The sequence below is a fragment of the Lepidochelys kempii genome, chromosome 3 (assembly GCF_965140285.1).
Source record: "Lepidochelys kempii isolate rLepKem1 chromosome 3, rLepKem1.hap1, whole genome shotgun sequence".
Lineage (NCBI taxonomy): Eukaryota > Metazoa > Chordata > Testudines > Cheloniidae > Lepidochelys > Lepidochelys kempii.
In genome coordinates, this window is record NC_136382.1 from 210,766,157 (window position 1) to 210,789,355 (window position 23,199).

Consider the following 23,199-nt stretch of genomic DNA (forward strand, 5'->3'; position numbering starts at 1 on the left):
GTTCGGCCAACTGGCGGACACAAAGCCCCGCCCCCTTCTCCCACAGGCACCCGCGCGCCCCGCACTTTCAAATCCAAGCCCGCCGCCTCACGAGCCACGCCCACCGTTCTGGGCGTGGGAGCGGCCATGTCGCCGCCCGCGCAGAAAAATGACGTGTACGGCAATTAGCCAATAGTCGCCGCCGGTTGCGCGGGTCGGGTGGAGTGACTCCCATCGTCCTTTTCGTCCCCTCAGCGCTGAGCGGGACGGGGCTAGCCCTGCCCCCTCTCGCCCGCCGCTGGCGGCTCCGTAGCTAGGCCCGTCCCGCGTGTGCCGGCGCCGCCCTGCCCTGCCCTGTTCGCGGCCAGGCCCCTCCCGCGGCCGCCACCCGCGCAGACCGGGCTCCCCCCGGCATCCCGCTCCATCCTCCCCAGGGCCCTCCACAGCCTCCCTTGGGGGGTGGTCCCTAGCCTCGCTCAGTGCCGCCCGCCTGCGGACAACGGTGACTAGCTCCGGGTAACGTCCCTAGAGTCACGTGTCCGCCCCCCCCCGGTCCCTCCGTCACAACGGCTGGGGGCTGGGCCGCTGAGCGGCTTTCCACGGAGACCGCATCCTCCTTCCGGCCCCCCCGGCCCCCGAAGAACAGCTCCCCGGGGACCCGCACGGTAAGCCTCGTGGTGCTCCGGGCAGGCGTTCCCCGGTGCCTGTGTGACCTGCCGAGCGGCTGATCCCGAAGCCTGCCCCAGGCGGGAGTGCCCCAGCCAAACCCGCCTGGCGGTGGGGCTGCGTCCGCTTGCACCCAGCGCCTCTTGGGGCCAAAACCCCACTAAACTCCAAGGGAAACGGGAGTTTGATCTGAGGAAAATGGGAGGAGTGAGGGCAAAGCCGAACGACAGTGGGTCCCTCGGCGCTCTCAGGTGCGGTGCCACACCGTGGTCTCCATGGTTTTGCCCATGTTTATCATAGGAAATAACTGTGTGAGAGCTGACCTCACTCTGTCTCTGGATTCATGACTATTTACATATTTATCCACAGGCAATAGTCATTGAGCCCCAGAAAGAGAATGACTAGTCCAGTGACTGGGGCAGCCGCCTGGGAGGTGGGAGAGCTAGTGTTTAGGCCCCTTGCTCTAATCACTTTGTCATTTAGCCTCAGGAACAGCTTCAACAGGTGACACTAAAAGAGCCCCACATCAGAATATCCCACAGCTTGGTGGTTAGAGCACTCTCCTGAGAGATAGGATTTGAACAGGGGTCTCCCTTCTTTCCTGCTAGCAGAGAAAGGGGAATTAAACTTGGGTCTTCCACATTCCAGGTAAAAGATATAAGGTGGGTGCTGTTCCCTCCTCCTTCAAGTGGATTTTGGGTGAGACTTGAGCTAGTAGGTGTGCTCAGAGGCTCAAACTCTAGGCTGCCTAAGTTGCATGCAGTGCCTATCTTCCCTGGGTTTGTGAATCTCTCTGGGGCTTAGGGAGGCAGTAGTGTGAAAGCCCCAGGAAATTTTTACAGCAGAAAGATGCTGAATGAGATTTAGGTGCCTACAGGCAGCAGCCAAGCAGGAGTTTTGTGGCTTGCAGTGATGTGTAAAACTGGGACTTAGGCACCTAAGTTACTTCAATCACACCCAGTAATTCAATCACACCCAACTAAGGCCCTGATCCTACACCTTTACAGTCGATGAGAACGTTGCCATTGACCTCACTGAGCAGAGGCTCAAGCTGTTAGTGAGAGAAACCTGGTTAATGGAGGTTTCAGAGTAACAGCCGTGTTAGTCTGTATTCACAGAAAGAAAAAGGAGTACTTGTGGCACCTTAGAGACTAACCAATTTATTTGAGCATAAGCTTTTGTGAGCTACAGCATCCAATGAAGTGAGCTGTAGCTCACAAAAGCTTATGCTCAAATAAATTGGTTAGTCTCTAAGGTGCCACAAGTACTCCTTTTCTTTCTGATTAATGGAGAACTTTTGTACACATATTCTGGTCAGGTGTCAACTGTGAACTGTGCAGCTGAATCTCAAAAAGCTGGCTGCCACAAAAAGACTTTATTCAAGAGATCTTTACTGTATTGTGAAAATTTTTGTATCCACTAGATGGCACTAATAAGCTGTACTGATAGGATAAGTTTCAGAGTAGCAGCCGTGTTAGCCTGTATTTGCAAAAAGAAAAGGAGTACTTGTGGCACCTTAGAGACATTGGCTAGTTTCTTGGCTACAAAGGAATACTCAGTATAAAGGATCACAGTCTATACAGCTGGGCTGAAATTCTGGCTGTGTTTAAGACAATGGCAAAAGTCCCCTTCACTTCAAGGAGGGGACAGAATTTCACCCCAGGTGCATTAGATGAATAAGACCTGGGCAAGAGGCTCCCTCACTTTTTCAGATAAAGGCAGACAACCTTTGTAAATTTCTGCACCAAAAATCTGTATTGGTCTTTGGTGGTGCCCTCATTTATAAAGGAACTGCTTATGGTCCTAGGCAAGTACCTGAACTTTCACCTGGGGCCTTTGTACACAGTGCTTGCTGCAAAAGGGTGGATTTATGAGCACTGGGCCTACTGATGACCTCCAATGCCTGTAGTTTCCCATTAGTGTGGCCAAGCTGTTGCAGATTGAGATCTGAGTTAAAGGCCTCTTCCCAGGTGTTTCAGCAAAAAGATGCAAACAGTGCTCACAAAAGCCTGGCATAGCAGTTTGCAAGATAATAGAGGCACTACAAAACTCAGGGCTGGTAGGCAATGCTCTTTCACCTAATGTGGACAAGGCCTCAACTTAGCTTGTTAGTCTCCCAACACACAGTGCATGCTCAGAAAAGCTGACTGACAATATAGCACAACATCAGCTCCTTTCTACACTGTAACTTTATCTAATTCCTGGGGCCTGATTTCCCTTTGCCTAGCACAGGGGTTCTTAAACTGGGGGTTGGGACCCCTTAGGCGGTCACAAGGTTATTATGTGGAATGTCGTGACCTGTCAGCCTCCACCCCAAAATCTGCTTCACCTCCAGCATTTATAATAGTGTTAAATATTTAAAAAGTGTTTTTAATTTATAAGGGGGGTTGCACTCAGAGGCTTGCTGTGTAAAAGGGGTCACCAGTACAAAAGTTTGAGAACCACTGGCCTAGCACCATGAGTTGTCATTCGCACCAGTGCAAGCGCATGGGAAAAGCGGTTCTGAGGTGGTAGCATTTTACACCCATGCTATGCTTGCTTTGCACAAATGTAAATGAGGACCCAAAGTGCAAGGCAGCAGGGAGGCAGGCCTCTTGTGTCCTTTTTCTCTCTCCCTTTCCACTGCATTTTGTTTCCTTCCATTCTTCCCCAGTTCCTTCTGGCTACTTCGTTCACAAGCTGCCTTTGTTTCCTCACTACTTGTTTCTCATGTGTTGATTTCCTCTTGCACCTTCTTACACTATTGCAAGCACTGAGCTACAGTAGATTAAGAATGGAAAGCCCCTTTGCTCCCCCTGCCATGTGACAGAAAGGTCCTGCTTTTCAGCAGACATTCCTAGTAAGGTTGCTCTAAGGCTGTGCATTTCTAGTATTTCATTACCCTGCAGAGGGAGGACTGGAGATTTCTACGCTGCAGCTGGATGTGTAATTTACAGCTCAGGCACACATAACCGTGCTAGCTCTGATTGAGCTAGCATGCTAAAAATTAAAAAGTAGCCCTGGTGATGGGAGGAGCTAACTGATCTAAATACCTTCCTGTCTGAACAGGCTGAGTAGCCCAGCCAGCTGCTTATGCTGCTGCATTTTTATTTTAGGGTGCTAACTCTATTAGCACTAATGCAGGTATGTCTGCCTGAGCTGGCAATTACACCTCCAGCTCCCAGATAAATGCATCCTTAGTTCCCTGCTTTCTTTCAGCTTTCTTAGTTCCCTTAGAATGCCTCAATCTGTCCAAGAGGTTTTACAACTGCTAAAGTGTTAAAACTGCATTGGCTCCTCCTCCGTCCTTGGGAATGAGGTGGTGATTTCTATAAAAAAAGAGAGTGCAGAGGGTGTGGTGGTAGCCAAGGCATTGTTCATCATCCTGAAGCAAAGTTTAACTTTTAAATGTTTAGATCAATAGGAAAGCAAACGCAAGAAAGGTGAAAGGTCCACACTAACCAGGTTTTAGCATGTACTAAAAAAGAATATTAACATACTTCTGAACAATATAATTTTGATAATGCTCAAGGAGAAGGGACTTTGCTCAGGAGAATGCAAATGGGATGTGGAGCCTTTCACCATTTTTGGTTTGAATTCAGTCAGCACTGGATAGGGACTGTAGGTTGACTAAAGTTATTGGATTTCAGCCTACTTCCTAGTAAACATCTGTCCACATAAACAAACACCACAGCAGGTAGCAGATCCTTTCTTTCTTGTACTAATCTGTCTCCCATTACACCTCACAATCTTTAATATATTTATTCTCACGGCACCCCTGTGAGGCAGGGAAGTACTATAAGCCCCATTTTATAGATGGGAAACTGAGGCACAGAGAGACCAAGTGCCTGAGTCCCAGCCCAGCACCCTAACCCTTGGACCATGCTCCCTCCTGAGTCATGGTAGAAGGACAGAGACTGAGTAGAAAAGGAGGCTGAACTAAGTTCTTACCTATAGAGGTGGAATTTCTGGAACTAGATGAGGCATGGTAACCACGTAGAGGTATCATCATGAGTGGTAGTTACTTGGAAACTGTAATCTATACAAATCACTTATTCATAGCTCCAAAAGTAACCTATTATATATCCCTGATTAGTGCTTCTCAAAAGTAGTACTAAATTACAGGCTGCTTAGAGATTCCTTTTGCCTTGTGTGTTTAAACTGCATGATGATACCAAGGCTGTGCTCAAGACTGTGACTAACATCCTCACACTCAAGACAGGACTGGCAAGAAAAATAACTGACTTTTTGAACCTGAAAAGTTAAGTTACTTCTCAAGGTTACAGTTAAACAACAGAAATTCATTGCTGAAACCAGGATGTAACTTGCTATTACAACCGTAACTGCTACTATAATAACCCAGAATAGCAGGGGAGGTGTGAGCTGAAGACACAGCCACTCGCCCATTATACTGAGAAATTGTGCCAGGCAATGTTAATCACCAGGTCAGCTAAAGCACAAAACACAGTAAGGAGGGGAAATACATTTTTAACTCTTGAGAGCAGCTTGCATTTTCAAGGTGATGCTTGTCAGAATCGATGTAGCAGCATTCATGAGCTGCAAGTGTGTTTGGATGTTTGTCCAAGTGAAGTTGCTGGGAGGACAGTTGCATTCTTTGGGGGGCCAGTTAACAAATATGTGCTATATACTCATCTGTATTAGCTGAATGGTGTTATTCACCTGGTAGTCTAAGGGTTACATAAAATCTTCACTGGACTTTAGGAGACAAGGAAGGCCCTTTGCAGAGATGTGCTATCTGTACTTTTGACATTTGCAAATAGTACTCAGCACCTGGCAAAATACTACCTCACTTCTATCTGCTAAAGCATGACTTTTGGATAGATGCAAATTCTCTTGAGATTGCACATTCCCTCCCATTCTCCATAAAGTCAGTTTTCTTTTTCATTTGTGCATCTCACTTTGCAACTTGTAATACCATCTGGGCTCCCAGTGAGGCAGCTGTATGGCTGAGCTGCCCAAAGAAATTAACACCGAAAACTGCCTAGAAATTTCACTGAGGCGACAAAGTGGGAAAAAAATCTCAGAAATAGGATTCAAACCAGATTGCTCTCTGTAATGTGTTGTACCTGCCCAGAAAGCCACTATCAAAATAATTCAGTTTGTTTCTTCATTAGGAAGAAACGCAGCGCAACCCAGAACTCCCCACCTTCTGTAGCTCTGTTTTGTGGTGGGAGTTGTACAATGCAAATGCAGTGCTCCTTAATGAGCTATTTTTCAGTGAGAAGATTCTTAAGTAAACCTGAACAATTTTGGCACTGTGTTTGAATCGAAGAGTGAGATTTAACTCATCTTGATCTAGGAAATTCCTTTGATTTTGAAAAGTAAACCATGTGTAAACAAATCGCAATAATCAGTAAAGGCAGATTTGCATCTCCAGAGCTGAATAAACCCATACCTCAAAAACTTTAAGGGATAGGTGGTGTACGTCAAGGCTAAGGTGCATAAGCTATGCCTGGCATTGAAAAGAAGACACATTATATACAGGGACAGGGATTTCTTTTAATGAAAATCTGAGTACATATATTATTCCAGAGTCTAGTTTTAAGGCACTTGTGCCCAGATCTTCACAGGTATATAGGCTCTGGTGCCTAAACACCTGTGAGGATCTGGATCCTGGTCAAAAAACAAATTTTTATTTAAACCATATGATTACAATAGAATAGAAGTTCAAGGTGCTTTGTTAATTTGTTCCATATTTATATCCCACATCTACAAAACAATGACTTAAATAAAATTAAGAGAATCATGGCCTATGTCCACAGTATGTAACAAACGTGCATATCCACAGAGGGGAAAAAAAGGCAATATGGCTAAAAGTCATAGGTGGAGAGTGGAGTAATGAAACAATGTGCAGGTTAGACATGTACACAAATCTGTACAGAAAGCATTTGGTTCACTACAAGATTGTGAAAAGAAAAGGAGTACTTGTGGCACCTTAGAGTCTAACCAATTGTGGCAACAGACAAAGAGAATTTGTAGTCAATGCAAAATCTTATTTCCCTATTTAAAATTTCCTGGTAGCCCTTCAGTTTAAAAAGAGTGTAAAGGTAAGTCAGGATGCTATATCAGCTGCAGCAAAGGCAAATGTGATCTGGTAAATACAATTTTATGAGCTAATGTTGGCCAATAAGATGTTTGGAAGATTCCATTACCATTGCTTTTGTTCTTTGTTAATGAAGCCAACATCAGTAAATCTGCTCCGTTCCCCGTCTTTCAAATGTTTTGCATATCTCTAGCTCCTACGTGACCAGCTTGCGTGAGGAGCAATTTCAAGAGGAGGAAGGCATATGGCTATTTGGAAGCTTCATATCCTCCAGCATTCCAAGGAAAGAGATAAGTACATTTTAAGGCCAATCCTGCAAGCTGATCCACAGGGACAAGACCCTATGAACCCCTAATGACTTCAGTGGGGCTTGTAAATGTGACTGCCTACCTGCACAGAACAGCTTTCAGAGCAGAGCCGCAAGAGTGTTCAGTGAGTGACTCTCTCCTTGAGAGGACTATGGTCCCTCATCCTTTAAAATGTTTCATTAATGTCTTACTACGTGATTGCCTACAAGCTAGAATGCACATTTTTAATTAGGCACCAAGATAGTGGTGAAGTACAGAGTATTAAGTGCAAAACTCAATTCAGCCTTCCTTTAGGGCTGCAGCCAGCACCTCCATAATTTAATAGGAGATCAGAAAAAAATATTAGTACTTTACCTATTAGTTGGAAAGTTTCATTGTGGCAAAGTCGTCTATGAGCATATTTCATTTCTTGCAAGATGTAAAGTTAGTCCTGAGCCCTGCCAAACGGAGGTTACCTCAGAGCAGCAATACCTACTTCAGGACACATCTTCAACAGCTTGACTAATTTATGGAAATCATTGCAAGGAAGAAGAGGCGCTGAGGATTCACAGTTAATTGCAATACTCACTTGGCATGAAGTGTTCTGATCTTGCTTAATGGGTTACTTTTAAAATGATTTTAGTAGAGTTGTTTACATGACTTTAGAAATTCACAAGGTTTCTGGCTCCTTATGACTGAAATACAAGAATATGTGCATACTTTGTACATACCACTACATAAAGGTTATTGCTATGAATTTGGCCCCTTCTGGACAGAACAGTTACATCAATAAATTTGTAACCTTTGTATCAGCTAAGTTCCATTGGTACTTTTATGTTAAGACACACATTGTGTAAGAACAGAAGATATGGCTTTGCCCCACTCACCAGAGCAGATGATGAATGAAGAGACTGTGGCCCCAAACCAGCAAACCCTTACCCACACACTTAACTTTACTCACCTGTGTCATCTCAGAGGGACTGTTCAGGTGAGCAAAGAAGCACACGTGAAAGTGTTTACAGTATCAAGACTTATGTTGGAAACTTGAGGTTACTCCAGTACAAAAAAGTCCATTGTTCTCACAATATAGTAAATAGTTTCGTTGCTTTTATGTGACTTGTGCAGTCCTCATAAAAGGTTGTTTTTCTTCCCCAACATTAATCTTCATTACTATGGAGGCCATTTTACAAGTGTTTGAACAAGTGAGTCTGTCGACTCTGTAAAAAGCATTTCTGAATTATTTCTGTTTGAAGAGCACTTTTTTAATGGTTTTCTTTAATGGTGCTGGAAGAAACATAGGATGGGCATCTTTTGGAGTTTTAATAGCCTTCTAACTGCACACTTGTAAGGGAGAGAGCGTCTGGATCTCTAGTCCTGGGACATCACAGGCCCTCCCCATGGATCAAAGGGGGTTACAAGGGCATGCGGGGGCCTCACTGCTTTTTTTGCACAGGAATGGGCAATGCCCTGGAGAGATGTGGAGGAAGCTCTGAGGATTTTCCATGGAAGAGGGGGATCCTGCTTATTGTATTTCATTAATACTGCAGTCCCTAGTGACAATAAAAATGACAGATTAATCTAATATGCATATGTACAAAGGTCACTCTCTGTAAAGTATGCAACACAGGCAAAGTGTGATCTAAGAATGCATATTTCTGAGGAGTCAGATTATACACAAGCAGTTTGAGATTTGCTTTCATGTTTAGTGACCTGGTATCAGAATCCTTTATATGGCTCAAGAGCTCATAGCTACCCTTGCTATAGGCTATTGCTCTAATATAGACAGATAAAATATGTTACTCTGATCCTGGGCCAAATCCTGCAGCTCCCTGAAGCCCACAAAGTTTAGCCTTACCCTAACCCTAAATTAGATTTGCAGTAGGATTGCAAGTTTTGGCTCAGTGACTCCAAATGGTGCACAATAGTGTAGAAATTACTGTGGCAATCACTTAACTATTTGATGTAGCTACTGCTTGTGAAGCACTGACCTATGCCCAATTACCGACAGAGTATATTCTAACCTCCTAATACCCAAAAGGGAGCAGGAAAATCTTCATGTACCAATCAGTCCACTTCCAGATTAGCACTCCCGAATGCCTGGTGCCAAGGTAACATACAAATTAAACAGTAATAATGTAAACTCTGAAACATTTAAACTGTTATAAAAGACCATGAATATTTTTCTACAGCTAGTTTCTGTACCCCTTATTTTTTCCCTATCCTATTCTAATTATTTTCCTTAAGTAGTTTAAAAGTGATTTTCCTTCCCCTTGTTCCCGGTGGAACATGCAACAAAGCTCTAATCACACACCTTGCAGAGAATTCTTTCAATGGGAGTAGAATGGAAAGACAATTTAGCATCACTGTAGCACTAGAAAGGGAGGGATACTCCTAAAACATGATTTTAATCTATTACATTTATTAGCTACTGACCAGGAAAATAATTAAAGACGAGCTTTCATGCCACACAGAGCTCTGTATGTTTGACTCTGTCTCTTCCACCAACAGACATGTCCAATAAAAGATATTGCTTCTTTCATATCCCAGGACCAACATAGCTACAACACCACAACAGACAAAGAAAATTATCTATTCAGGAAGCCCATGCATGGAGTCTGCATCCCCTGCCGGTAAAATTCAGCAGGGGCTGGCCCTGTGTCTACACGTGAAAGGGATATTTGGAAGTGGGGAAGCCATTCCCTGCCTAAAACAAAAGCGATGCTTAGCAAGTCATGGTGGCTACTTCAGCACCAAGATAGCAGCAAGAGAATTACACCTCTCATCACCCCTGTCGCTGCCATTCCTGAGCCCCCGTGAGGCAGGGAAGCACAAGTGTCCCCATTTTGCAGATGAGGCTCTGGGGCACAGGGAGGTGAAGTGCCTCACCCAAGGTCACACAAATTCATTACACTGTAACAACTCCCAGATGTTGCTCACTTTTTCTGTTCTTCAAAATGTGAGAGACCCTCAGTGCTGACGAGCTGTTGTGGGATTGTTCACTCCACACCACTCTGAAGGGATTAAGGTGGCTTGGAAGGAGCTACTTAACCTGGTAAACTGCACCTGGGAGACCTGAGCTTGACTGATAAGCACCCACTGAATATGGAGTCCACCTAGGCAGGAGTAAGTGGGGGCTTGTATAAAGCCAGGAAATGAGAGCAGAAGGTGCTACAGTGTGGAGGTCTGCAGTCACTCTCTGGGAGCAGAGAGGTGGTGAGGAGGAAACCCAGGGGTGGAGCAGAAACCTTGGGATCCTGACCCTGAAGAAAGGGCTTACCCAGAGAATGAAGAAGAAAGCCCGTGGAAGATGGAGTAGGAAATGGCAGCAGGGGATGGGACTGTGCAGACCTTGGCTGCTGCTGATAGGGTTCCTAGTGGAACCTGGAGTAGCACCAGGGTTCTCCTACCAGCCACGGGGAAAGTGACATAGTCTGGAATGGGAGGACTGCCTGGAATGGCACCCAGACAGCTGGTCCAGTGAGACTTTGTTACCCCACAAGGAGACAACTATAGTGACCTGGCCAGGGCACCAAGCGACAAGGAGGAAGCACTGCTACAACAAGAGAGCAAGAGGGCCTGCAGTGCAAGCGAAGGAAAGGAAAGGGAAGTCAGACCAGGCAGAGCTACTCCACAGATGCAGCCACAAGGAGACACCCCAGCAGTGAGTGAACCTGGGTACTAGCCAGTTCCCTAAGAGTTTCAAAATATCCTAAGGCTAAATCCCCATGTAGATGGGTAGGACGGATGACCTTGTGGCTAAAACTCAAGAGTACTGGATTTCAAGTCCTGCCTCTGCCACAGACCCCTTGTGTGATCTTGCTTCTGTTCTTTCCTTTTCCCCAGTTGCCAGGTGCTGGACTGAGGGCCTGAGTGGCACTGGTGGAAAGAGAGATGTAGTTGCTGTAAAATGCAGAGTAAGTGACAGCTGCATGCTCCATCCCTATGCAGCTGGGACATGAGGCAACATGGGCTTACAGGAGGCTAATCAGCTCCAGGTTCAGATGGGTGCCGAGATCCATGTTACCGAGAAGGGAGTAGGTGCTGCTCTTCAGAGGTAATTAGGTGCTTCAATGCCATTGATATCAATGAGAGTTAGGGACCTAAAGACCTTTGAGGATCTGGGCCTAGGTTCATTGAGTTGGGAGAAGACAAGGGAAAGTCTGGGACCCTTTGGACCCCAGATTGACTGTTTTGAGCCAAGTGTGGTGAGGTCTAAAACCATGATCAGGCACCAAACCAACTGTAATGAAAAGAATATGGCAACTTGATTGTGATCCATTTCACAAATAGTGCACATACAATATACACTGCAGTATATAGCATTGCTAAAAAGACACCACTGTTGCAGCTACCTGAACTGGGATAACCAAGTCAGATTTAAGTTGTGGCTTCCCCATCATTGGATGTGTTTAAGAACAGGTTGGACAAACCTCTATCAGAGATAGTCTAGCTTGGTCCTGCCTCAGGTAAGGGGCTGGACTTGATGACTCCTCAAGGTCCCTTCCAGCCCATATGATTCTAAGTAGAATGAAAAATTGAAGATATACATTCACTGACTATTCTCCAAAATGGCAAAATGTATTATAAAATCTCTCCCCATGAGTGTCTGGGAGCAGAGGGGGGGAAGTATTGCTTCAAGCATTAAAAACATCACCTACCTCAACAGTCATAAACATTTTACTAGCTGTTTATTTTTAATGCAGCTAGTGGAAACCTAAAAAGGCTGCTATACATTTTCCCTAAAAATAGTGTGAAAACACTTAGTTTTGGCAAATTCAGTCAGGTACTTGTTCAGAAGGTTCTTAAAATATGATGCTTCACAGTGTGTATTCCATGGTTTCCAAGGAAAGAGAAGGCAGCTGTATACCATGGTCTATGATAGATTATAGAGTATGTTGTGAGAGGAATCATCATTTTGTTCTCTTAGGAGTGAGCAGAATTTGATGATAGTCCATGAAAGAGCTGGATGGTTGGTTGTTTCTCTGAATTTCTTTTGGAAAGAGACTCAAGACCTTCCTATGAAGATGCAGACTGCTCGGTTTTGTATTTCTGGTAGGCATCTAGTATTTCTGCGATGACGTTTGGATCATCCAACGTGGTGATATCTCCCAAATCACTGGATTGGTCAGCGACTATTTTCTTCAGTACCCTTCTCATAATTTTCCCAGATCGCGTTTTAGGAAGGCGTTTCACAACCTGAAGAGAAGAACAAATACACTTGCCTTACAACTTTCATCCTGATGAGAATGTTTGAATGAACCCAGCCTTGAAATGATCCCATTGCATATCCCCAGTGAGATTCCTGGGAACTGCTTAAGAGCTAGGCATGGTGGTCACTGTCCAGGAAGAAGGAATATAGTGATGTTTATTTTTTTATTAAATTTTATCTGATTTTTCTCCTTTCTTTTTCCAATTTTGGCCCAGTGGGAGATGCTGGGTGCTCAGCACTTTTGAAAATCAGGCTACTTATTCAGGTGCTAAACTACGGAGTTAGTAGCCTAACTATAGGCACCTGTGTCTAGAAATCTTGCACTCAGCACTCTCATAAATCTCAGCGTGGCTTACAAAAGCAGGTAGGTATTATCATCCCTATTTTATAGATGAGGAATTTAATGCCCGGAAGCCAATGCCCGGAAGCCACCTTCTCAGGACCACACAATACTTTAAGTCAGTGGCAGAGCCAGAAATACATCTCAGGTCTCCGGATTCGCAGTCCCATGTCCTATCCACTGTAGTCTGCTACCTCCCGTGTACAGGCAAGGGTTAACATTAACTGATAAGGTCATAGGGATGGACCTGAAGGGTTACTATTTGTCCATACTGGCAACTGAACGACTAAACTTTTGTCTTTCAGTGGTGTTAAAAAAAACAACTCTGAAAAACAAACGTGCCAGCGACAAGCACCAGTGTGAACAGTGCTTTGTCGGCAGCACAGAAATGCCGCTCGTTGGGGGTGGAAGTTTTTTGTCGCCAGGAAAGCCAACGAACAGTGGCTACACTGCACGACTTTTAACAGCACAGCCATGTCGCAAAAAGCTGTGTAGTGTAGACATAGCCTTTGTCTGGCTTCTGTAGGATAGCTCCTTTGCACAGACAGGCCACACAACCTGCCATACGACTGCTCTGTTTTTGGATATATATGCTGAAAACAGGTCAAGGGGTCAGAAAACTGAAGAGCATTAACTGCTAATCTGTAGGGAAAGGGAACAGTATGATCAGCCATGGACTTTACTCTGGGACTGTCTGGGAATCCTGAGAACACCTGATGGCTCTGGGAATAAGTCTTTAAATGCCTGGGTGAGATGAGCATCAGTTGTGGTGCAAAGTATGCGTTACTTCATCTTTGGCTGTACTACAACCATAGCTTTGCTCTTATATGTTCCAACCTTTCCCTTAAATTTTGATTTTTTTTTAACCACAGGGATATTCCATATACCTCTGTATTCCCATCAGTGCACCCCTCATTCGGATTAACTGTACTGTGGGTCTAGCAGACACAGAGGCATATGAATGCAGCAGGGATGCTGTATTAAGATGGAGGCAGAAAATAGCATACATTTTAAGCAACTTGGCTGTTTGTACATGCTTTGAACAGGAGGAGCCGGATCCAAGCCACATTGAACAAAGCTCTGGCACAGGGGGGAAGCAGAAGTAAAAAAACTGGTTTGAAGCCCTCTTTGTGCACTCCAAATTCCTAGGGTTGGTTCAGTCCTTGGCATAAGTAGAACAGCCTCAGGGCTACTCTAAATTGTACACAGCTGCAGTGGCCCCCCAGGAGGCTGCTTTGCAACCAAGGATTCCCAGGTGCACTAGCACTCCGGCCATCCCCCTTTTCCTGCAGCCATGCCTCTGATGTACTCCAGACACCAGAGCCTGGAGCGGCGGCTTAGGGCTGCTATGCCAGTTCTGCACCACAGAGGGATCCCTCATCCATCTGGTTAACCTGGCTTTAAGGCTGCTCAGCCAGGGAGGAACAAAGCAGCGTTACTGGGGGCAGAATCAGGCCTGTTAAGTGGGTTACAGATCTGATGTCTTGCAATGGTAGCCCCCAGACACTTACCAGAACATGATCAGGCACAGCATACTTTGCGATCTTGGAAGCAACAATAGATCTGAGTTCTTCTTTAACACATTCTATATGAGCTGTGTCTTCTTTTAACACTATGAAAGCAAAGGCACCTGGAAGGGAAGTAAACAGAGGGCATGTACTGTACATTAAATCGTTGTTGGAAAGGCATTCATTTCAGCAGGACTGCATGCATAAGTGCTGTTTCAAATGCCTGTAGCAACTGTCAGGTTTAGGGTCTGCTTTGGTCACTCTGAGTAGTACCTCACAAAGCAGGTGCTTCAAAGAAAACCAGCAGCTTACTTACACAGTAGAGGTGACTAAGAATGGCAGAATCAGGTCCTTAATGATTAATGTGCTTTGTTTTGGAGTCCCTGGGTCAGATTCTGATCTCAGTTACAATGATGGTAAATCTGAAGTAACTCCACTGAAGTCACCAAGCATAAATGAGATTAGAATCTGACCCATGGAGGTCAGGGTTCTGGATTCTGTTTCAAATTATTTTCTTGAGAACAAACCTTTATTTTCATTTACTAAAATGGAGTCAAACACTACAGTAAAACACTATCTCCTTATAATGATAAGGGTTTAAGGGCCTGTCCAGGAAACACAGGGACATCCAGGAAAATTAATCCAAATTAACTAAAGATGTGCATTTGAACTGGATTAGTTAAACCAAATTAAACCCCTGTGTGAACACCCTCATTTGGAATAAAAGTGGCCTGAATTTGGGTTAGCTTAATTCAATTCCAAAGTGAATTAAGCAAAACCAAGTTAAAGTCACTTTAATTTTGAATAACAGCATCCACACAACAATTTAATGTAATTTAATTAACCCACTTCAAATTCACACCTCTAGTTGATTCAGATTAATTTTCCTAAATGTTCCTGTGTAGACAAGCTCTTAGATAATTTCTCCCTCCCTGCAAACGAGGAAATTAATGCACAGTGAAGTTTCTTCACTTAATCCTTAACTCATCTTGTTGTGTCTCGGTATATGGAACATAAGACCAATGAGGGGAACCTGGTATCTAAGATCCCTGCACCCCGTAAGCATGAGTTATGGAAGCGTTGCTATTTTACTGGCCCAGATTTGCTTTCACTTACAGGGGTGCAGCTCCCATTAACTTTAAGGAAGAGCATGACTTAGGTCTGGTCCATGCTACAGACTTATATTGGTATAAGTACGTTTTCAGGGGGGTGAAAAATCCATACACCTGAGCGACAGTTATCCTGACCTAATCCCGGGTGTAGACAGCGCTATGTCAACAGGAGAGCTCTCTCCCATCAGCTTAGTGTGTCTTCATTAAGGCACTACATTAGTACAGCTGTGCTGATGCATCATTTTAAGTGTTGACTTGCCCTTAGAACAAAAAGGGACCCAATGATGTTATGCCAATATTTTAACAAGGGGCTCCCACAAATATTTTCCGTTTCAGTCTGCAATACGCTTCCTGGTGCAGAGATGCAGGATTCTGCAGAGATTACAGATGAGGAAAGGACGTGGTTTCCAATTCTTTTTTAAATTAAAAAAAAGGCTTTCTCTGAGTTAAATAAGCAATGGTGACTGAATTCCAGCAGGAATAAGACTAATCTGGTCCTTAGCTTCATTAATGGGGGTAGGGAAAACTGTGGAGAGAGAGATTTGAAGATGGCAAGATTCAGGGTCTGGTGCTTGTCAGTTCTAGAGCCCTCCACTAAGAATGCCTATCCCTTGGCTTCTGCAGGCTTCCCTCTGGAGACTTCAAACTTTAATGTCTCTGTTGACATGAGCTGTCACAGTGAGGTGCAGAGAGAAAGCTGGCCTTTGATTAGCTAGGTTCTTGCCCATTAAGGGCTTTAAGTATCAAGAGTGGATACTTGAAATGGATCCAGAAGTGGATAGGGAGTGAGAGCAGAGAACAAAGTATCAGTGGCTAATTCAACACGTCACAATCTCCCTTTCAAACTGCCTGCTACTCTGTGTACTAGCTTGGCAGAAAGTTGAGGGAAAGGTTATAAAGGAAATTAACCATCTGCATATTTCCATTAAGGACACTATTTTACACACTTACCTTCTCCTTTGATCTCATGGGGGTAACCAATCACAGCTGTTTCAGGCACAGCCGGATGTTCATCCTTTAAAAAAAAATGTAGCAAAATATAACAGCCCCCTCTTTCAGGCCATGTTGGGTATGACTACACTGTAATTAGATATCTGCCGACTCAGGCTCGAGGGGCTGAGGCTAAGGGGTTGTTTAATTCTGGTGTGGATATTCATGCTCGGGTCCCCCCACATCACAGGGCCCAAGCCCAAATGTCTACACCACAATTAAACAACCCCTTAGCCCGAGCCAGCTGGCACATGCCAGCTGTAGGTTTTTAATTCCAGTGTAGACGTACCCATAGGGTACAAGAGCCTATGCTAGCTCTTCTAGGAATTGTAACAAGTTGCTAACTGTATGTGAAGTTCTTAATACCTTTCCTACTTTTCTGAGCCTTCTGTAAGCGCACAGTACCAAAAGGCCCATCTAGCCCAGTATCCTGTCTTCTGACAGTGGCCAATGCCAGGTGCCCCAGAGGGAATGAACAGAACATGTAATCACCAAGTGATCCATCCCGTTGCCCATTCCCAGCTTCTGGGAAACAGAGGCTAGGGACACTGTTCTTGCCCATCCTGGCTAATAGCCATTGATGGTCCTGTCCTCCATGAATTTATCTAGTTCTAGTTATCCTGTTATAGTTATCCTGTTATAGTTTTGAACCCTGTTATAGTCTTGGCCTTCACAACATCCTCTGGCAAGGAGGATTATAGACTATTATAGACATGCATCGGACGAAGTGGGTATTTACCCATGAAAGCTTATGCTCCAATACGTCTGTTAGTCTATAAGGTGCCACAGGACTCTTTGCCGCTTTTACAGATCCTGACTAACACGGCCACCCCTCTGATTCTGTTACAGACTTGCCACATTAATGGTGTGTTTAATGAAATTAACAGGAATCATGTGTGCCTGTCTCAGAGCAGCATTTAACCCATTGGTTCAGATTCAAAAGGGCCCTGTTTTAAAACAACTGAATAGTATTTTCTGACATCCCTTTTGGCTAATAAGAATAAATCCAGAAAAAAATGGATTTTGTCTATATGTGGGATTAGTCCCTGTGCAGCCAACCATTGCCAGTGACCGGAGCAGCCACACTACTGCAAAGCCCAAGTACGGAAAAAGCTGTGGTTTGCACTAACTAGGCCTCTCCTTGCTTGAAATGAGCTTTTCTTGCCTACACATGGGTTTGCACTGACGCAGCCCCACTGACTGCTGATCCACAAGTACAGTCAAGGCCTTGAGCTTCATTCTCCACTGCTTTGCACTTTGGGTGGTAGTCTACACCAAACCAAGTGCTAAGCATCTTTCTTATATCCACTTGTCACTGGTGTAAATCTGTGCAGAAGGTACAGGACAAGGCAGTGGAGAAGTGGGCCTCAATCTTCCAACAGATGGAAGAGGCACTGCCATGCTGAATACAGATCTTTATTATATGGCTTCATAATACTGACTTAGTCTGCCCATGATTCATAGTTAACATTGACAATATTTCTACACTGATAGAGCATATATTCATCCTAAATCAAAAATGGGTTATGCTATTTTAAATTTGATTAAAATATGGAAGAAATCTTTGTCTTAGCTGGGCTTCTCTGAAAAGGAACCTGCATGAAAATATGTAGTGGTAATCATATTAGGTCTTCAAAAAGCTATCATCAGAAGTTTGCACTAAGAGATTTATTTGTAGATACGATATTACAATCATTCCTGCAATGTAAAGATGATTTTGGTTTATCAGATTTCACATCTGATTAATGTTTGCAAGTGAGGGACATAACATGCAAATAAATGCTCAGATCAAGCTGTGTATAGAACTGCTTTGAGAGATTGTCTGTTCAGTTCTGTGGCTACCATGGCCTCTCGTCTAAATGATGGGCCAGATCGTCAGCTGGTGTAAATTGCCATTGCTCCGTATTTAATGTTGGAGAAGGTTACAAAACATGTTCAAATAGTATAGCTAGGCCTGAGACACAAAGGTGAGAACAAAATGTTAACTCCATCAGAGCTACTGGTGGGGGGAAGCTAGAGGAGAGTTTTGAAGCCCGCATCATCCAAAAGTAAAACAGCAATGGTATGAAGTCACTGATGTATCCTGAAGAGATGAAACATGATTCAGATCTTATCAGTTCAAACAAAGAAATTGCATGTAGCCCTTCACTTTGATATCCTCCATAAAAACTATCTTACCCCTGAATGAACTTCATCCATCCGCCCTTCCATGGTTTACATAACAAGATTGTTTTCTTCAGCATAACTGCCATGTGTATTTAGTATCAAGGGTGTGTGTAGGTGAAACATATAGGAGAAAGATCAGGGGTAGCAATGTTAACCCTTACACATAAACCAATGGGCTAGATCCTCCCGAGATGTACATTGGCATAGCTCCTTTAAAGTATATGGAACACTTCTGATTTTTACCAAATGAGAATCTGGCCCCATGCATGAAAAGCTTTCCTTGGGTATTGAAAAATTACCATAGCATCTTCAATCTCTGCAGTTCCAAGCCTGTGACCGCTGATATTTATGACATCATCCATCCGCCCTGTTATTTGGTAATACCCCTCTGAGGATCTATAGGCACTATCCCCTGTGAAATAATAACCTGTAGCAACAAAGAACACCATTACCTGTGATCAACAGCAGCTAGTATAATAATTCACTATCAGTATTTTTTTTTGTGATTTATTTTTTTTGTGATTATTTTTATTATTACTTTATACTTTTATCCCCTTTCAATCACAGATCTTTACAGGCACCAGTTAACTGAGCACACAGCACTCCGGAGGGCAAGGTTTTGTTACACCCACTTTACAGATGGTAATAGCCACCCACTTCTAATTAGGAATTTGTACCCTGGATGAGGCACTGGACTGGAATGCAGGAGATCTGGGCTCTATACCCAGCCCTGCCACAGCCTCCCTGCATGACCTGAGGCAAATAATTTATTCTCTCTGTGCCTCAGTTTCCTGGTGTGAAATGAGGATAACAATCCTTCCTTTCTCCTAGTCAGTGTTCCGTCTGGTCTGCTTAGGCTGTGGGCCTCAGCACCATGGAAATACAAACAATAATGATAATCAAGCATTCTGACAAAATCCAATGACTCCTGCTGTCTCTCCAAAGGAGAAGTTAACAGCCCCCTCACCAGCACCCTCCTCCCAGGGCCCCATAAGGCATTGACACCCTTAGCACTCTGCACCAGTCACTACTGTGGGGCTTCCCTTCACACACACTCCTACAGGGGATCACGGTTTAAGAGCCGGATGAATTAACTCCCTGCAAGACAGTGCAAGATGACCACAGAACAAAGATATTTTTGGTGGCACGATAATAAGAGGATATTTTTGGTCAGTCTTATTTTCGCAACAGAGAAAAACAACTTTCTAAGCAAAACAAGTTGGTTTGTAACAAATTCATCACTCCCAAAGACTTCACTATTATAATTGTGCTACAACCTATGATCTCTGGAACTTCATTGCACCGGCTGGAAAAAGAGCAGATCCTTTGGTCTAAGAGTACATCTACACTGCAGAGAAAAACCCGCGGCTGGCCCAAGCCAGCCGACTCAGGCGCATGGGGCTCAGGCTCTGGGGCTGATTCATTGCTGGGTAGATGTCTGGGCTAGGGCTGGAGCCCAGGCTCTAGGACTCTGTGGGGCGGGAGGGTCCCAGAGCTTGGGCTGCAGCCGGATCCCAGACAGCCACACAGCAATGAAACAGCCCCGCAGCCCGAGCTCCACAAGTGCCAGCCACAGGGCTTTCTTTGCTGTGTAGACATACCCTTAAAGCACAACTGCATTTAAGCAGTTTTGATTCCATCCAGTAGAGGATACACAGTAAAGATACACAGTAGCCAATTACTAGAACAATATCTCAGAAAAACCGTACAATATAGCACTGCTAAAAACCCGCTGGGTACTGACATTGTAGTCCAACATTCTTCCCTGACACCATCCTTACCTGGATACTTTTTGAAATAAGTATCTATAAATCTCTGATCATCTCCATAGATGGTTCTTGCCAGGCCAGGCCAGGGCTGTGCAATGCACAGAGCACCAGAGACATCATTTCCTTCTATAACTCTTCCCTGTTGATCCAAGCACAGGAAGGATCATCAGCCCAGATGTTGGGAAACATCTCAGATTAAAGGAAAGTAGCTGGTTAGTACTATCTAGCTATGTTGAGCCAGATTCTGATCTTACCCCAGTTTTACGTTGACTTCAAAGGTGTCACTCCTGTTTTACACCAGGGCAAGTGAGAGCCCTTCATATTCTGCAGATTCACAGACTCAGTGTCTATTATTGCAATGGTTTATTCTTAATGTTTCTCACTCACATTTTGGCAGCAGTTGAACATGGGGGGGGGGGAAATGTACCCACTAGAGGAATTACTGTGCATTAGAATCATAGAATATCAGGGTTGGAAGGGACCCCAGAAGGTCATCTAGTCCAACCCCTTGCTCAAAGCAGGACCAATTCCCAGTTAAATCATCCCAGCCAGGGTTTTGTCAAGCCTGACCTTAAAAACCTCTAAGGAAGCATTGTCTATGTCATGCTTTCATCATTCATGTACACAAACAACAGAGCATGTGATTCTATGAATAATACGCTATTCACACAAAAGGAAAGATAGGTGACCCCTTGGAGTGCAAAGAACAATACAAGATTCACAGAACCCCACTCTTCAGCATTATGAATCCAGGATGTGGACCAAACTGGTGCCAGAGCGGAGCCCAGCTCAGTGGCAGAAGGGCCGGCACCTTCTTCAGCCAGGAGCTGCCGTGGCTGACTCCGTGCCCAGTACAGGCACAGGGCAGCCCTGAGTGCCTTTGCAGCAGCACCACATCACCACTCTCCATCCTCTCACCAACTCAGCCCTGGGCCACAGCCTCCGGTGGGAGAGCAGTGTTCTTCCTAAGCCACCTCAGCTAGGCTGAGGGGACTGCTAATAGCTCCAGAACAGCTGTTGGCTAGAGAGGCCAAGGTCCCTCAGAGCATCAGTAACTCCCATGACCCAAACCACAGTAGTGCACTTCATTCCCTTCCTCTCCCTCACTCAGGAAGTTACTGCAGCTGTCACATCACCCCTGTTATCTGCCTGTCTCAAACAGATGTTGTGAAGATGAGTTAAGTATTGATGAGTTGTGAAGATGAGTTAAGTGGACGAGAAGCTGGATATGAGTCAGCAGTGTGCCCTTGTTGCCAAGAAGGCCAATGGCATTTTGGGATGTATAAGTAGGGGCATAGCGAGCAGATCGAGGGACGTGATCGTCCCCCTCTAGTCGACATTGGTGAGGCCTCATCTGGAGTACTGTGTCCAGTTTTGGGCCCCCCACTACAAGAAGGATGTGGAAAAATTGGAAAGAGTCCAGCGAAGGGCAACAAAAATGATTAGGGGTCTGGAACACATGAGTTATGAGGAGAGGCTGGGGGAGCTGGGATTGTTTAGTCTGCGGAAGAGAAGAATGAGGGGGGATTTGATAGCTGCTTTCAACTACCTGAGAGGTGGTTCCAGAGAGGATGGTTCTAGACTATTCTCAGTGGTGGAAAAGGACAGGACAAGGAGTAATGGTCTCAAGTTGCAGTGGGGGAGGTTTAGGTTGGATATTAGGAAAAACTTTTTCACTAGGAGGGTGGTGAAACACTGGAATGCGTGGCCTAGGGAGGTGGTGGAATCTCCTTCCTTAGAAGTTTTTAAGGTCAGGCTTGACAAAGCCCTGGCTGGGATGATTTAATTGGGGATGGGTCCTGCTTTTGAGCAGGGGGTTGGACTAGATGACCACCTGAGGTCCCTTCCAACCCTGATATTCTATGATTCTATGATTATTCTTCCTGTTTTACAGCTGAGGAAACTGAGGCAGAGAGGCTAAGGGTCAGGTTGGCAAAGGTATTTACACGCCCAAGATACATATAGGTGCCTAGCAGGATTTGTGAAAGCATCCGAGCAGGTTTAGTACCTAAGTCTTGTTGATTTTAGTGGGTGTTAGGTGCCTAACATACTTAGGTGCTTTGGAAAATCCCACTAGGCACCAAAATACCTTTGAAAACCCGGTCCTAAGTGACTTGCCTAAGGCTATACAGCAAGGCCCCAAGTTTTCAGTCAGGCCTGTGTGGGTAGGCCCCTCAGCCCATGCCAAAATCCACTGTGGCCTATGGGGCACTGCCCACACAGATCAGGCCCCAAATCAACGATACAGACTGGCCTGGAGCTCAGACATTTTGGGACTTCACCCTGTGCCCAAGGTATTAGACAACACTGCCTCACCACTGGGCAATGAAGATCTTCTCACTGTGGGAAAAGGGGCTGCTAAAAATGGAAACATTTTGTCTAAGGTCACGTCCCCAACTTTCAGAATCTATATTTCTCAGCAGTATCAACGGATGCCCACAGACACACCGAGCCTGACTCCAACGGAGACTGCGGAGATCACAGGCGGGTTTCATTGGCTACAATGCACATTCAGCAAACATTTTTAAGGAGAACAATTCCCTACAAAGCTATAAGTTGGCTGTGTTCCCAGTGCACTTCACTCATGCCAGTCCCGTTGGCTCCAGTGAGACTATGCGTGAGAAAAGTTACACACATGTATGAGTGTCTGCAGCATTGGCACTTACATTATACAATCATCACTATCACATAGGAGCCAGTCCAAAAACATTACCTTGCTACTCACCATCGGCTTTCTAACTAGAACACTTAAATATGCATGAATATGGCTTGATTCCCTCCGGTATCATTGGAACAGATGAGGCACATAACATTTTCCATCTCCTTTTCCTACATGCTTTTGGCATTAAATAGTGGAATTAGCCTGACAACCCCAAAAGCAGCATCTCCGGCAGCTCTTTCCCTGCCTTTGCACCATTGCCCCCAGTGGCAGAGCACAGTCCCAACTCACGTTCTCATCCATCAGTGCCGGGACAATCCCAAAGAATGGTCTCATTGCCATAGCAGGAATGATGTCAGCTCCTTCCTCCGAGGGCCGGGGAGCAATGCAGATGCCGCCTGTTTCTGGAAGAGCAGCGGGAAAGTAAATATGCCGGGCCGACACACTGGAATGGCAGGCGAGGCTGGATTA

The 23,199-nt window shown here is 44.9% G+C and overlaps 1 protein-coding gene and 1 long non-coding RNA gene across 6 annotated transcripts in view; one reads left to right on the forward strand and one right to left on the reverse strand.

Moving 5' to 3' along the window:
• The first annotated feature begins 196 nt into the window (after positions 1–196).
• Positions 197–10,508, forward strand: LOC140909799 (uncharacterized). The gene is made up of 2 exons (XR_012158356.2): positions 197–644; positions 6,882–10,508. It is a non-coding gene; the product is annotated as an uncharacterized LOC140909799 (long non-coding RNA).
• Positions 8,293–23,199, reverse strand: part of ACSS1 (acyl-CoA synthetase short chain family member 1) — an 80,141-nt gene continuing 65,234 nt past the window's right edge. For 4 of the 5 annotated variants that reach the window (XM_073339935.2, XM_073339933.2, XM_073339934.2 and 1 more), the window contains 6 exons: positions 23,020–23,132; positions 20,082–20,208; positions 18,600–18,727; positions 16,096–16,159; positions 14,036–14,154; positions 11,647–12,171 (listed from right to left, as the gene is read on the reverse strand). In XM_073339935.2, the coding sequence (XP_073196036.2) occupies positions 11,992–12,171; positions 14,036–14,154; positions 16,096–16,159; positions 18,600–18,727; positions 20,082–20,208; positions 23,020–23,132 (731 nt within the window). In that variant the 3' untranslated portion in view covers positions 11,647–11,991. Of the gene's footprint in view, positions 8,526–11,646; positions 12,172–14,035; positions 14,155–16,095; positions 16,160–18,599; positions 18,728–20,081; positions 20,209–23,019; positions 23,133–23,199 lie in introns of those variants that run through there. The other variant, XM_073339936.2, reaches the window with a different exon arrangement.